Source organism: Triturus cristatus, chromosome 1_2 (assembly GCF_964204655.1).
Source record: "Triturus cristatus chromosome 1_2, aTriCri1.1, whole genome shotgun sequence".
In the NCBI taxonomy this organism is placed as follows: Eukaryota; Metazoa; Chordata; class Amphibia; order Caudata; family Salamandridae; genus Triturus; species Triturus cristatus.
The window spans coordinates 844,945,779-844,960,630 of record NC_140580.1 but is presented as its reverse complement, the minus strand read 5'-3'; the positions used below and the strand labels follow the sequence as shown (position 1 = coordinate 844,960,630).

Genomic DNA, 14,852 nt, shown 5'->3' with positions numbered 1-14,852 from the left:
CTGTCCCTGTTTGACTGAGTCCCTCCCCCATCTGGTAGATGGCAGGGGCTGAGAGTTGTACTTCACCTCGCCTCCCCCACCTGAGGGTGGAGTTGGCACGGGTGGGCACACCTCTCTTCCTCGCTTGTTTTTCCCACCGGTTCTCCTGCCCAAAGTGGGGGTCAGAACCAGTAGGGACCAGTTGTTGAAATCAGCAAGTGGGCTGGGGAAGCTCACAAAGGCGGCAAGCCTTTGAAGCACCCCCTTCGCGAACCCTGACCATCCTGGGAGAGGAGGCTTGGCACCTCGTCCCAGGATGTGCCTTGTTTTAGGCCCCAGAGAGCAGCAGGCTCTCGACCCAGGAGTCCACAAACATGCCTGGTGGTGGCAGCTGAAAGCAGCCACTCAGCCTGGACACTAGTGGCTGGTTAGTTTTCAGAGAGCATCTCAAAAATGGCCTCTGTGGATTTTTAATAAAATCCCACACTGACATCAGTGTGGGTTTAATGTGGTGCGAAGTTTGATACAAAACTTCTCAGTTTTCAGTGTAGCCATTATGGCGCTGTGGAATTCGTAATGACAAACTCCCAGCACCATATACTGTTAATTGCAGCACTGCACTTACAATGTCTAAGAATGGACTTAGACACTGTAGGGGTACAGGGCTCATGCACCTGTTCCCTCACCACTGGTATAGTGCACCCACCTAGAGGGTTGACTGATCTATGCCATGGCAGTGGGTTGTAGGCATGGCACACAGGGATGTGTGCCATGTCGGCTGTTCACTTTGTTCTGCACCAAAACACGCAGCCTGCAAAGGCAGTGTGTGAGTGTAATGATACAGGACCTCCAAGGGTGGTGCAAGAAGTGCTGCACCCCTTGGATGCCTTCTCTGGTCACATGCCCTGGGTACCTGTGGTATCATTTACTAGGGGCTGACCTGTGGCCAGAGATGCCAATTGGGTTTAGGCTTCAGTGCAGTCTTAGAGAAAGAACATAGGCCCTGGGTACCTGATTAGCAGGAGCCCAGGGCACATTCAGTCAAAGCACATCAGCAATTCAGCAAAAAGTGGGGGGCAACCATGCAGAAAAAAGACACTTTCTCACAAGAGCAGCCTCTCTCAGCGCTCTTGTGAGGATTGCGCTTTCTCTAACCCAGCTGTGTTAGACAGCTGGGTTAGAGAGGTTTAAAACGCGCATGTCTGGCTGGCCGTTGCAAGACAGACGTCCAAAGGGACATGCATGCTTTAAACAGAAGTGCACAGCTGCCACTCAGCTGCAATTGCCCCGCCCGGTCCTGACCCACTATTCAGTACAGGTAGCTGAAAAATAAAATGGTGATAAACTTTATAACCATTTTATTTCTCAGTCTGGGGGCATTTGTTTACTGGGGTCACGCTCCTTCGCCCTTAAGGAGAAGCTACTCCTTCACTCTACTCTGCACCATACTACTTTGCACCACTCCACTCTGTGCCAATGCACTCTACACCACTGTATTCAAAACTAATGAATCCTACGCCACTCTACTCCACACTCTCTGCCAATAAAACCCCTGAGCTTTGCATTGCTCCACTCTATGCCACTACACTCTATTCTGAAACAATTTACTTCACGCCTCTGCCTTTCTTGTGTTTTTTGTTGTAATAACTGTAGCCAGATGCACAAATGGTAACTCTCCTTACAGTGGAGTTGATCTCCATTGACACAATTTTCGGCAAGGGTGCGCTGGACAAGTGCAAAGTACAAAACATTGCTTCAAGCAAACAGATGTTATAAATGAAAGCTGCCTCATGCCACATCCATTTGAAATGTCAAACATAAACTTGTAGCACAGAACAATGACAGTCTTATTTTGGAGATATGGTCGTTTTGTCAGTAATAGTACAGTTGTTGATGGTCACTTCTTGTTCTTAAGTAATAAGTGTATTCATTACCTTGCAGCTGGCAGACGGACCCTTATGGCTCACTTCACCCCCCTATGTTCCATTGTCCTTTTAGAGGGTCTGGAAGACAGAATCACAAGCTTCATCCTCCGTCATCAAGAGTACACAAAGATCTTTACTCCAAAACTGGTATGTCTTTTTCGGATGTGATTGTGTTTAATTTGTGAGCAGCTTTTCCTGGCCCTCTCTTTACAATATCTCAGCTAAATGCCGTAAATTAGAGGACGCATGAGATCTCAGAAAACGCAGACCAGCAGCATTAGTGAAGGTAGAGGAACAAGATGGAGCAAGGGGAATTTTGTTTGGAATTTATTTTTATAAAGATGTCTGAACTTTTGTGCTGACCCCAGGGCCTGAGTTTGAAGTTTGCAGGACTTTGTGAATGTGTGTCTGTCTGTCCAATTTCACTGTGCTATATATAATGTTGGCATTTCTTGACAACTTTTTTTTTTGCATGAAAAGTATATGCTTGATTGTGACTAGGACAACTGAGCTTATTTATCACAAATGAAACTCTTGTTTTTCATGCAAAAGTATGTGTGAATTTTTAGAAAAGGACACCCTGATTTTAGGAATAAATCTATTGCATTTCTGAATTAGATTTGTCTGACATGAGTTATAACTCAGGTTGTGGTGGGAATTTTTCTTATTTATCTTATCTTGGTTCCTTGCTACTAAAGGCCTCCTAGTGCTATGGTTATTTCTTGACTTGTGCGATATATATATATTTTTAATCCTCTATCCCCGTAAAGCTTTTAATGGTGTTCTCCAGCCGTCTAGAACTAAGCATTGAAGATTGGCTGCTGTTAATGTCTGTGAGAGCTCAATACATTTGAGTGGTAGCACTAGTGTGTGAGCCTGCATAATAGCTGCTGCCTGTGATATTCAGATTCGTATTGCTTTGTATTCTTTTAGCTAGAGCCTTTTTTTTTTTTTATTCCTAAATTTCACAGAAAGAGAAAATGTCTCGCATTTCACCTGAGGAAGCTGCTCTGGCTAGCGCTGGTATTGGCAAACTTAATGCTGAATGTGCCTGTGTGATGTCCAAGAGCTGCATAGCAGCAACTGAAAAATTGATCCAAGCATGCATCGGTGAGTATTGAAATGAGAATTTGCCATTGATCTGGTTCTTCCTTTTTGAATTGCATTAGATCTACTTGATCAAGAAGCTGTAGAATTTTCCTGTAGAAAGTTTTGTCTTTGTGTGTACATTTTTCAAAGTGTCTCCCAACCTAGGTGAATGTGTTAATGTGTCAAATGTGTACTATGTCACAAAGCCCAGCATGATTGCATTTCTTTTGTGTTTTGTTGTATGAACTGTAGCCAGATGCACTAATGGTAACTCTGGTGCAGTGTGCTGTACACTAAATGGCATTGGTATAGGAGTACTCAGAAAAACAACCAGTTGGATTGTAGTATCAATATCTATATAGTTCTCATATTTATATAGTTTGAAATTCAGTATGGGTTTCAAGAGTCAGCCATACAATATAATCTATAGTGAAAGTGTAGTACTTGGTCTTAGATATTTTTGCACATGTTTTTAAATAACGGCAGCATTTTTACAAAACATTTTACAAAAATAAATGTTAGTTGCAGAACAATATAGACTACGTAAAATGCAGCATGCCTCAATTTGGGCATTTATACTAACCTAATTTATCATGTGAGCATATATAATATGTTTATTATACGAAATTGGCAAAGAGTTTATTAATAGTGATCATGTTAATGTTCACTTGTGGTCCTAAAAATGGCTGTATAGCAACAATATTGGGAGCCCATTTCCATGACCTCATAGGTGATTAGAAGCGAAAGGAATGTTGAGGCTTACAGAAAGGGCCTGTTAATAATCCAAGCCTTCAGTTCATTTTAAATGCTATTGAAAGATCATCTGTTTTGGTTCCAGGCGATGGAGGGGTGTTCCAAACTTTAGGGATACAAATAACTGGGTGCAAGACTGGCTGAGTTCTTTGCTTTCTAGAACACTGTGTTGTAAGCTGGATTAGATAGTTAATGCACAATGTACATGCCTTCTCCTCCTGAAATGGTTTACAAGCCTGCTAATTGAGTGCGTGTAGGATAATCTCTTTATCAAGCAGGCAGTCGATTTAAAAACTCATTTGTAATTGGAAGCCAGTTTAGTGAGGCTAGGATGAGCAGTTGTATTTCTGGGAGCCAAAGATAGGTCTTGCTTCTTCAGCCTTTTGTGTGTCTTCTTTTAAGAGTGACCATTTGATTTTTAGGTCTCGCCTAGCTTTGCAGCGCATGCGCTGCTCACTCAGCGAGACATAGTGAGAGAGGAGATTTCAGAAGGTGACTTGAAGCCCCGCACATCCTTTTCATTGGGTCGCGTCAGCGTTTATGCTAAACTCTGGCTTCCCATTGAAAATGAAGCTTTTTGGCCACTGCCCTTTCTCCCTTTAGTCCGGCTCATCCGGACTTGCTCGTCTGCTTCACGGCTGTTGTGAAGCAATTTCCTATCTCCACATCAGCCGCGTGTTTGTTTTTGCATTACGCTCTCACTTAAAGTGAAAGCGCAATGCAAATATAAACAATTGGCTGTCTTCCTGCAATGGCAAGCACATGTTCTTCTTCATCCTGCGAGGAGGGAGACCCACGGTATCCCAGCTTTTTATAGATGTACCTCCTTCACATCACCCTATAAGCGCTACCTTGGTGCTCACTGTCCCCCAGCGTTCTTTGTCTCTTTTTCGGTCTACCTGATTGACTGGATCTTTTTCTTTAGCTGCTACAGCCATATTATGACCGAATCTGTTTCCTTGACTCTGCTCTTCTTTCCATTCCCCTGTCAATACTTTTCGTCCCACTCTGAAGCTGTATATTCTGTCTCTGTTGCCGAATCTGATCACGACCTCCGGGCAGTCATCCTTTTTTGCTGGCTCGCTTGACTAGCGCAGCTGCTCTGCATGCTCCTTTGCGCGATCAGTGCACCCTCAGTTTCAGCGTTTGCCTTTCCCTGTGTTTGAGCGCATCCTCCTGTCCATTCCAAGCGCAGGTCATTCTCCATCTTACGTTCTCACAATGGGTCTCCCTCGCTTCTGCTAGTGCATGCCGGTCTCCCTGCCCTCACTGCGAAGATCTCTCATTTCTGTCCGTGTGCTGCTTTACCAGAGCAGTTTCTCTCTACCCTGTGCTTGCCTTGTCAGTGGAGCTTCTCCCTGCCCGGTGGTGTGTGCTTCCCTGTTAGTGGCGCTTCTTCCTGCCCGGTGGTCTGCGCTTCCGTATCAGTGGCGCTTCTCCCTGTCCTGTGTGCTTCCCTGTCAGTGCTGCTTTTCAATTCCCCATAGTGTGCGCTGCCCTGTCAGTGCCGCTTTTCAATTCCCCATTGTGTGCGCTGCCCTGTCAGTGCCGCTTTTCAATTCCCCATTGTGTGCGCTGCCCTGTCAGTGCCGCTTCTCCCTGCCCTGTTGTGTGCGCTGCCCCTTCTCCCTGCCCTGTTGTGCGCTGCCCTGTCTGGTTTCCTTCTCCCTGCCGTGTGATGTGTGTACTGCCATGTCTGGGGTATTTGTTTCTGCCCTATGGGGTGTGCTGCCGTGCCATCGGTGCCCCTTCTCCCAGCCCTGTGGTATGTGCTGCGCTGTCGGTGCCCCTTCTCCCTGCCCTCTGGTGTGCGTTTGTCAGTGCGTTTTGTCCCAGCCCTCTGGTATGTGCTGAACTGTCAGTGCTGCTTCTCTCTGCCTTGTAGTGTGCACTGCCCTGTCAGTGCCCCTTCTCCCTGCCCTCTGTGTGTTTCTGTCGGTGTCTCTTCTCCTTGCCCTGTGGTGTGTGCTGCTCTGTCGGTGCCCCTTCTCCCAACCCTGTAGGCTATTTTTCCCCGTTAGTGCTGCTTCTCTCTGCCCTCTGTGTGTTTCTGTCAGTGTCTCTTCTCTCTGCCCTGTAGTGTGCGCTGCCATGTCAGTGCTGCTTCTCCCTGCCCTCTGGTGTTTCAGTGCCGCTTCTCCCTGCCCTGTGATGTGTTTCAGTGCCGCTTCTCCCTGCCCTGTGGTGTGCACTGCTCTTTCAGTGCCCCTGCTCCTTGCCCTGTGATTTGCGCTGCTCTGTCAGTGCCCCTTCTCCCTGTCCTGCGGTGTGCGCTGCTTCTGCCACTTTAACGAGTGTCGCTTGCATGTGCTCGTCTTCTGTCTTAAACTGCTCTGCTTGATCAGTGGCCCGATCTAGCGTCTCTTCTATTTTTTTTATTTTTAGGTCTCGCCTGGCGTTAGCAGTGCACATGCGCTGCTCTTGCCATGCGAGTGCCTTTTGGATTCAATACGGATTCCCAAGCGTGCACGCGGATGGAAAGAAGCGTGCGGACGGACAGATGTGCATGCGTGGCGTTTCTGCACTTGGGGATTACACGTGACATCTGCTCTCGCCTGACAAGAACAAAGCATGGGCTCTCGCTTGTCATGCGTGCACACCACTCGTGGGACGCTGCATTCGCGGCCGCGCTTGTTCTCTTTCTCTAAGGAGCAGCAATGGCTAAAAGCACCTCGAAGGTGGGGTTTGGACGCCACCTTCTGGCAACAAACGGTAGACTAAGCAGCCTAAAGGATAACCCCTCTGTTTACTCTGCGATAGATATTTAAATCACTGCTGTTTAAAACGCATCAACGTGTCTTGTAATAGTTTATGCACAGATCGTTTATCACACACGAACGCCTTGCGCACTTTTTACGCTGCCACATTAAAAGTTACGCAACAGTCATCTGCATGGGCAGTGCTCGCACGTTAGATTTACAAATATAGAAGGTGAAAATAATGCGATTTGATTTGTTAGTCTAACTGCGATTTCAGAGTTGATGTCCCCGAAGTCTTGGCTAGCTTTCCCTTTTTATTTATTTTTATTAAAACATCAATCTACTCCGAGCTGCGTGAACTCTGTTTCACCTAGAGAACATAACAGTTCGAGGCATGTGGGCTGCTGAATTCATATCTGTGCATAGATCGCCGCCTAGTGTTGGGTCCGGATGTTTGCACGTTGTTGTCCTGGAAGAGTCTTCGAAGTATCCTTGGATAGGTGACTCCTCCCATGGACTACAGTGCGCATGGGCATCCTCTCCATCCTCAGATTGTTTTTTTCCGCCATTGGGTTCGGATGTGCTATCTTAGCTCAAGTTAGGAAAAACTTTTGTCGAGGCCACAAGGCCTTTAGTTCGCGTCGGTACTGTTTATCGATCGGGTTTCGATACTTTTTGTTAGTTTACTAACTTTCAGCACCGACTTTGTTCGCATTTGCCTGTCCATCGACTCTACTTCGACGATGGAATCCAGGACGCCATTCAAAAGGTGTCCGGTATGCAATGCGAAGTACCCACACATCGACGTCCATCCGGTGTGCAACAAATGCCTTTCGCCGGACCACGACGAATCGACATGTATGGCCTGTGCCCGGTTCCGTTCAAAGAAGACTCTGCGGAATCGTCGAGCGGCGAGGCTCGAAGCGCAGCACGCGGCACCGGCCCCAGCTGACATCTTCGACGAGGCTGACGACGTCGAAGAAGTAGAAGTCTTACCCTCCAGTCCCGTTTCCGAACACGAACACGAACCCGGATCGGACGAGGCCGACGAGTCACTCTTCCACAGAGGTGAAGACGACACCGAGGTAGGAGACGACGAGGAGGCCTTAGGAGCCGAAGAGAGTAGCTCCGATGATGAACAAGGCCTACCTGTTCAGACCGAAATTTCACCAGCGCCACAGACTATGGCTCCGGTCGAGGGATCGCCTTCGGGCCTTACCCGAGACCTATCACGCAGTCCTTCGGCCCCGCCCTCGGGCCCGGCCTCGGACGTTCAGCGGCAGCCATTACCGCTTAAGCCAGCTGGTTTCCCTTCCACGAAACCGAAACCGAAAGCTGCTCAGGTTCCTACGAAACCGAAACTGAAAGTGGCGCTAGTCGGATCGAGGCCTTCAACACCTTCGACGCCAGCGCACCGGGTCGGCACCGACCGCACCAAGAGAGACTTCGGTGCCGAACTCGAGACGGGCGACATGGGAGTCGACAAACGGAAGAAGGTCATCGGCGCCGACAAACCTGCCCGGTTACCGGCGTCGACGCCACCGACACCGAGGGCCGTCCCGCCTGCTACGCCTCGCAGCACTCCCTCGACGACACCAAAACCTCACGTGTCGAAGACGTCGACGGTGATCTCCGCACCTCGACTCGATGCGCCACGGGCGCAGAAGATATCTGCAGCCGCCTCGACGACCCTGGCGGGGGCCACGACCTCTAAGGCGCCCCGAGTACGGCCTGGCGCGATGCCAGGCTGCAGATCCAAGGACGCCCTCCAGGACCCGTCGGGTTCCGGTTCGGCTCCGGCGGTTTCGTCGGTGCCGACCAGCATTACCTTCGGCTTGCCTCCACCCACAATCCCGAAGGCGTTTCAACTCAGGACACAGGTCACCAAAACTGCGGTTACACCTGTCGAGCCGTCTCCGTCACACGTCATCGACGCCGACACTGGCAGGATGATTCTCCACGGCCGAAGGATAACTTCGGAACCGCCATTGGAGCCTTTCAGGATCCCGCTAAAGAGGAAGCTGCCTGTGGACTCAGAACCTCTCCTGTATGAACCCTTCTATTCACCCTACCAGGATCCACACCGGGCCTCCCCCACACGCTCCGACACGGATGCATTGGGGGACTACTTGGATGAACAAGTCCCCTACCATGTGGACACGGACCCTGATGACCAGCAGGACCCTGACCAAACTTGGGGCGACCCTGCAGACCCCAGTGCACCTCTTGATGCACAGGACACACAACTATATGGGCCAAAAACATCACCCACAGAGGATACTGCGGCGTTCAACGCTCTGATTGAACGTGCGGCAAACAACCATGATGTACAGCTTCACTCTGATATCATCGAAGATGACTTTCTAATGGACACCTTTGCATCCTCAGAAAGACATGTAAAGACTCTGCCAATGTTGAAGGGGGTCCTCAAGCCAGCCACTGACATTTTCAAGGAACCCACCAGGGCACGAGTGATAAACCCCAGGATCGATAAAAAATACAGATCAGCACCTGGGGATCCTACTTACATCAGAGGCCAATTACCACTCGACTCCATCGTTGTGGCGAATGCCCGCAAGAGGGCACACTCGCAGACAACGGGTGACGCTCCTCCCCCGGACAAAGAGTCCAAGGTGCTAGAGACCTCCGGCAAGCGAGTTGCCGCACAAGCTGCAAACATATGGCGCATAGCTAACACTCAAGCGCTCCTCGCTCGCTACGATAGAGCGCACTATGACACACTGGAGCAACTTCTTCAGCACCTCCCTGACCCCTACAAAGAAGGTGCAGAAATCCTTATCAGAGAGGGACAGCTACTCACAAATGCTGCCATTAAATGTGCACTAGACGCTGCAGACACGGCTGCCAGGGCCATCAACACTAGCGTCATCCTACGACGTCACGCCTGGCTACGTATCTCAGGATTCAAGCCTGAGGTACAAAACAATATACTTAATCAGCCCGTCAACCCCGACTTTTTGTTCGGACCTGAGGTTGACACCACCCTCGAGAAGATAAAAAAGGACACGGACACTGCAAAGTCCATGGGCGCCCTACAAACTCAGTCCTTTCGGAGCGGCTCCTTTCGTCGCCCCGGAAACAAGGGGGCAGGTAGAGGACAGGGGTCACAACAAACATATAACAAGGGTAATACGCAGACCACCTACGATAAGAACACCCGAGGTGGCTATCGTGGCTCCAGTACCAAGGGCAGAGGACGTGGCTACGGCAACACCAGGTCCTCCCCCAAGAACAAGCAGTGACGCCCTCTCCCTTCCTCCCGACCACATAACACCTGTCGGGGGAAGGCTACAACGGTTCCTGTCCACGTGGAACTCCATCACCACGGACAGGTGGGTCAAAGATATTATAAAACACGGTTACTGTCTGGAGTTAACTTCCACTCCACCCACAATACCACCAAGAAACCGTCCTATGTCCTCAGAGCACTTAACGCTCTTACAGCAAGAGGTAGAAAGTATGCTTCTAAAAGGCGCTATCGAGCTCGTACCCATCCACGAGCAGGGCACGGGGGTTTACTCCCTCTACTTCTTAATTCCAAAAAAGGACGGGTCGCTCAGGCCTATATTAGACCTGAGACCCCTGAACCAGTACATTCTTTCAGAGCACTTTCACATGCTCACTCTACAGCAAGTCCTTCCGCTTCTCAAGCAGGGAGACTTCCTAGCATCACTGGACCTCAAGGATGCGTACTTCCACATACCCATCCACCCCTCACACAAAAAATACCTCAGGTTTACTGTTCAAGGGCAGCACTATCAGTTCAAAGTCCTTCCCTTCGGCGTGACAACAGCGCCCAGGGTTTTCACGAAGTGCCTAGCTACGGTGGCAGCACACTTACGGAGGCAGCATATACACGTCTACCCCTACCTAGACGACTGGCTCGTTCAAGCGAAGTCGGCCCAGCAATGTGCAAGCCATATGTCCCGCACCATTCACCTTCTTCACAGTCTGGGATTCTCACTAAATTACCCAAAGTCCCATCTCCAGCCCGCACACGTACAACAGTACCTGGGCGCGACTATAGACACTCTGGCGGCCTCAGCTCAGCCAAGTTTAGTGAGGATCAACAGCATACAACTGCTGATCTCCAAGTTCAAACACAATCACTCGCTTCCAGCGCGAGTGTTTATGCAGTTGATAGGCATGATGGCCTCCTGCATCTTCATAGTCCCGCACGCGAGATTACATATGCGCCCACTTCAGGAGTGCCTAGCACGTCAGTGGAATCAGGCTCAAGGACAGTTGAAAGACCTAGTGTTGGTGAGCGGTCGGGCATACAACTCTCTGCATTGGTGGAATCCACAAAACCTTTGCAAGGGGCGACCGTTCCAAGAGCCTGTTCCACAAATAGTACTGACAGCGGACGCGTCTCTCCAGGGATGGGGAGCTCATGTACTACACTACACAGTGCAGGGACTATGGACGACACAACAGAAGAAGATGCACATCAACCTTCTGGAACTGATGGCAATCTTCCTGGCCATGAAGGCTTTCAAAGTACATCTGTGCAACAAGGTCGTGTTGATCCGGACGGACAACATGACCGCAATGTACTACATACAGAAACAGGGAGGGACACACTCTCCACAGTTGTCTCATCTGGCTCAGAGCATGTGGAAGTGGGCCATTCAGAGGAACATGTTCCTCATGGCAGAACACCTCCCCGGCAAGGACAACCAGATGGCGGATCTGCTCAGCAGACACAGCCACCAGATGCACGAGTGGGAGTTACACCCATCAGTACTCCAACCGTACTTCCAGCAGTGGGGTCACCCAGAGATAGACCTATTCGCGACAAGCGAAAACGCAAAATGCCAAAGCTTCGCCGCCAGATTCCCACATCCGCAGTCGCAGGGCAATGCGATATGGATGAACTGGTCCGGCAGATTTGCGTACGCTTTTCCCCCAGCACCGTTGATACCGCTGGTGGCTCGCAAACTCCGACAACACTCCCTGACACTCGTCCTAGTTGCTCCCACGTGGGCACGCCAGCCGTGGTACACCACCTTCCTCGAACTTTCCGTGGTACCGCATCAAAGGCTGCGGATCAAACCCGCGCATTTGACGCAGAACCATGGAGAGGTTCAGCACCCAGATCCGCAACAGCTGAACCTGGCGATCTGGCTCCTGAAGTCCTAGAGTTTGGCTATCTCAATCTGCCACCTGACTGCATGGACATCATCAAGGAGGCCAGGAGACCCACTACAAGAGCTTGCTATGCAGCCAAATGGAAAAGGTTCGTCATTTATTGCGGTAATAATGACATTAACCCGCTGGACGCATCCATCCACGACATCATATGTTACCTCTTACACCTATACCGATGCAATCTGGCGTACACCTCTATACGTGTCCATTTGACCGCAATATCAGCCTATCTGCAAACCAGGCAGCACCTCTCTCTATTCAGAGTGCCTGCCATCAAAGCATTCTTGGAAGGACTCAAACGAGTCATTCCACCTAGTCACCCACCGGCTCCAATGTGGAACCTCAACTTGGTCCTCACACGCCTGATGGGTCCACCCTTTGAACCTCTACACTCATGCGAGATTCAATTCCTTACCTGGAAAGTAGCCTTCCTGGTAGCGATCACTTCCCTAAGAAGAGTTAGTGAACTCCAGGCACTAACCGTTCAAGAGCCATTTATTCAGGTTCACGCCAACAGGGTCGTACTACGTACCAACCCCAAATTCATGCCCAAAGTAATATCGCAGTTCCACATGAACCAGACTATTGAACTGCCCGTTTTCTTCCAAAACCCACAAACTGTTGCAGAGCGGGCATTACATACACTAGATGTACGGAGGGCCCTCATGTACTACATCGACAGGACTAAACCCTTCAGGAAGACAAAACAACTATTCGTTGCCTTTGCCCCACACCACAAAGGTAACGCCATCTCCAAAGCAGGGATAGCCAGATGGATAGTTAAGTGTATTCAAATCTGTTATCAAAAGGCAAAACGCACATTAACTATTCCACCACGAGCCCACTCAACACGCAAGTTGGGGGCTTCCATGGCCTTCCTAGGAAATATTCCCCTGCATGATATATGCAGAGCAGCCACATGGTCCACTACACACACATTTACAAAACACTATTGCGTAGATGTGCAGTCAAAACAGCAGGCAGCTGTAGGACAGGCTGTTCTCAAAACACTTTTTCAGACCGCTGCAGCTGGCACGGGTAGCCGCCGCCAATAGAGGGCACTGCTATGTATTCTATGCACAGATATGAATTCAGCAGCCCACATGCCTCGAACTGAATATGCTACTTACCAGTATGCATCTGTTCTTGGCATGTAGGGCTGCTGACATTCATATCGCCCTCCCTCCTCCCCGGCGCCTGTCGCAGCTGCAGCTCTCAGAATTATTGCAAGCATGGTCATCACTTTCTGTATCTACTCCATCACTGCCACAATGGCGAAAAACAATCTGAGGATGGAGAGGATGCCCATGCGCACTGTAGTCCATGGGAGGAGTCACCTATCCAAGGATACTTCGAAGACTCTTCCAGGACAACAACGTGCAAACATCCGGACCCAACACTAGGCGGCGATCTATGCACAGATATGAATGTCAGCAGCCCTACATGCCAAGAACAGATGCATACTGGTAAGTAGCATATTCATTCTGTAAATGTTCCCTAAAAACTGTTTATCATTAACTGGCGCACCTAAGGCGCTTTGCATCCAGTGACTGTTTTCGAGGGCAGGAAAAGCCAGTAGGGTGGTCGGCTAGTGCGACCCTAGTCCTGTTCGTTTTTAGACTGAACACATGTTCTGTAGTGGAAATAAATGATGCAAAAACAACCTTTATATTGTGTTTGAACTAAAATGTAAAGGAGCTTAACATAGCATTTCGTAGGAACAGAAAAGGAGATTGCTTCTAGGCTCACATGGATTAGCTTTTGAGCACAACTCTCGTTGATTTCCTGGTAAATTCTAAATGGCACAATACATAATTTGAGTGCCACATTGGAAGTTTGTGCTGAATTTTAGCATGCAAACCTGTACACCTAACAGCTGTCACCCAACAACAAAACAGATTATGTAACGTTAGTCAAAATATGGGGTTCAAAGCTCCGTTAATTATAGCGGTCTTTAATGGAAATCTCAACTAGGGAAAGGTACTTTGACATCACAATTGTTTACTGTTCCAGACATGTAATATGGTTGGTGCGTGCACATGTTTGAACTGGCACGTTTTCAAGTCAGTGAGCACTTCGGCACCAAATCCCCCTCCCACGGTGCCCTTGGAGATCACGAATCTGATTCCTTTCTGTGCTAGAATTGGCAGGAAACGGTTGTGTAATTATTCATTAAATACATTCCTCCATATTTATTTATTAGAAAGCATTCATACGCTGCATGCTAGCTGGGCACCCTACACCAGAGCGCTCGTGGCAAGAGAACCATCTTAGTAAAATAGTGCATAAGTGGGAAAACGGGTGCGTGCAACAACAGTGTGGTTGTAGGTACTGCTTGATATGGAAATGTTGACTCACTGGTGCTCACTACCTGGGAGTATGTACTTGTGACAGAGAAGTGCGGGTACTTTCCTACCGAAAGTATTTACGGGCTCGGAGTGGCCCAGGGCAATCTGGCAGTGCCCAATGGGCTGGTCTGACAGACCAGTGCGTGGCCTGTTTTTTAACAGTTTGTGTACATTGTTTATGCCCTGTGGGCCGGTTTATACTGTTGATTTTCTTGACATTGTCTTGATATTAGCACAAACATTGCCTGCAGCAAATCGAAATGCCTGCAATCTCCCATATTTTGGAAAAATACTCATGCAGTGTGTCATTTCAAGCTCAAACTGGCGGGCACATGCTGATGAGCTTTACGGGGGTCAACAGAGTGTGAAAGACATTGTCATTTACAACGCAATTACTTGATAACTTTTTCTTGAAGGAAAAAAAGTTTTCAATGTCAATAGATCAAAACCATGTCATTGATAGACCTTTTGCATTGCTAAGTGAGTAAGGTGTCTCCTTTGGCCACTCTCGATAGTTCCATGGCATGGACTAGTGTGTTGAAGTCCTGTTCAAAGATATAATATTTTATGCTTCAGAGAGAGAACATGGAGCTGGAATTGTTCTCCTTTAGCCTGGTCAGATGCAGTTTGTCATCTAATTGGAAGATTGTGCAGTTTTAACATAAGGTTGAGTGTATCTTATTTTGTTGATTGCTAAAAATAGTGTGTGAAGAATAGATGTGATTGCTCTCCGAAGGTATTTTCTGAAAACGTACACTCAGGCCATCCGAGAACTGTGGAAACGTGTTTTGACCACTGAGTATTTTCCAGATATTGTTGCAAGTACATTCCACAAACCTGGGAGCGCTCTTTTTGAAAAGAGGAAGAAATGATATTACCTCATTAAA

At 48.7% G+C, this 14,852-nt stretch overlaps 1 protein-coding gene across 2 annotated transcripts in view; it reads left to right on the top strand.

The window, feature by feature from the left end:
• Window positions 1-14,852, top strand: part of NOL9 (nucleolar protein 9) — a 261,084-nt gene that overhangs the window by 38,713 nt on the left and 207,519 nt on the right. For both annotated transcript variants that reach the window (XM_085609003.1, XM_085609002.1), the window contains exons 3-4: window positions 1,921-2,051; window positions 2,876-3,014. In XM_085609003.1, the coding sequence (XP_085465129.1) occupies window positions 1,921-2,051; window positions 2,876-3,014 (270 nt within the window). The remainder of the gene's footprint in view (window positions 1-1,920; window positions 2,052-2,875; window positions 3,015-14,852) is intronic.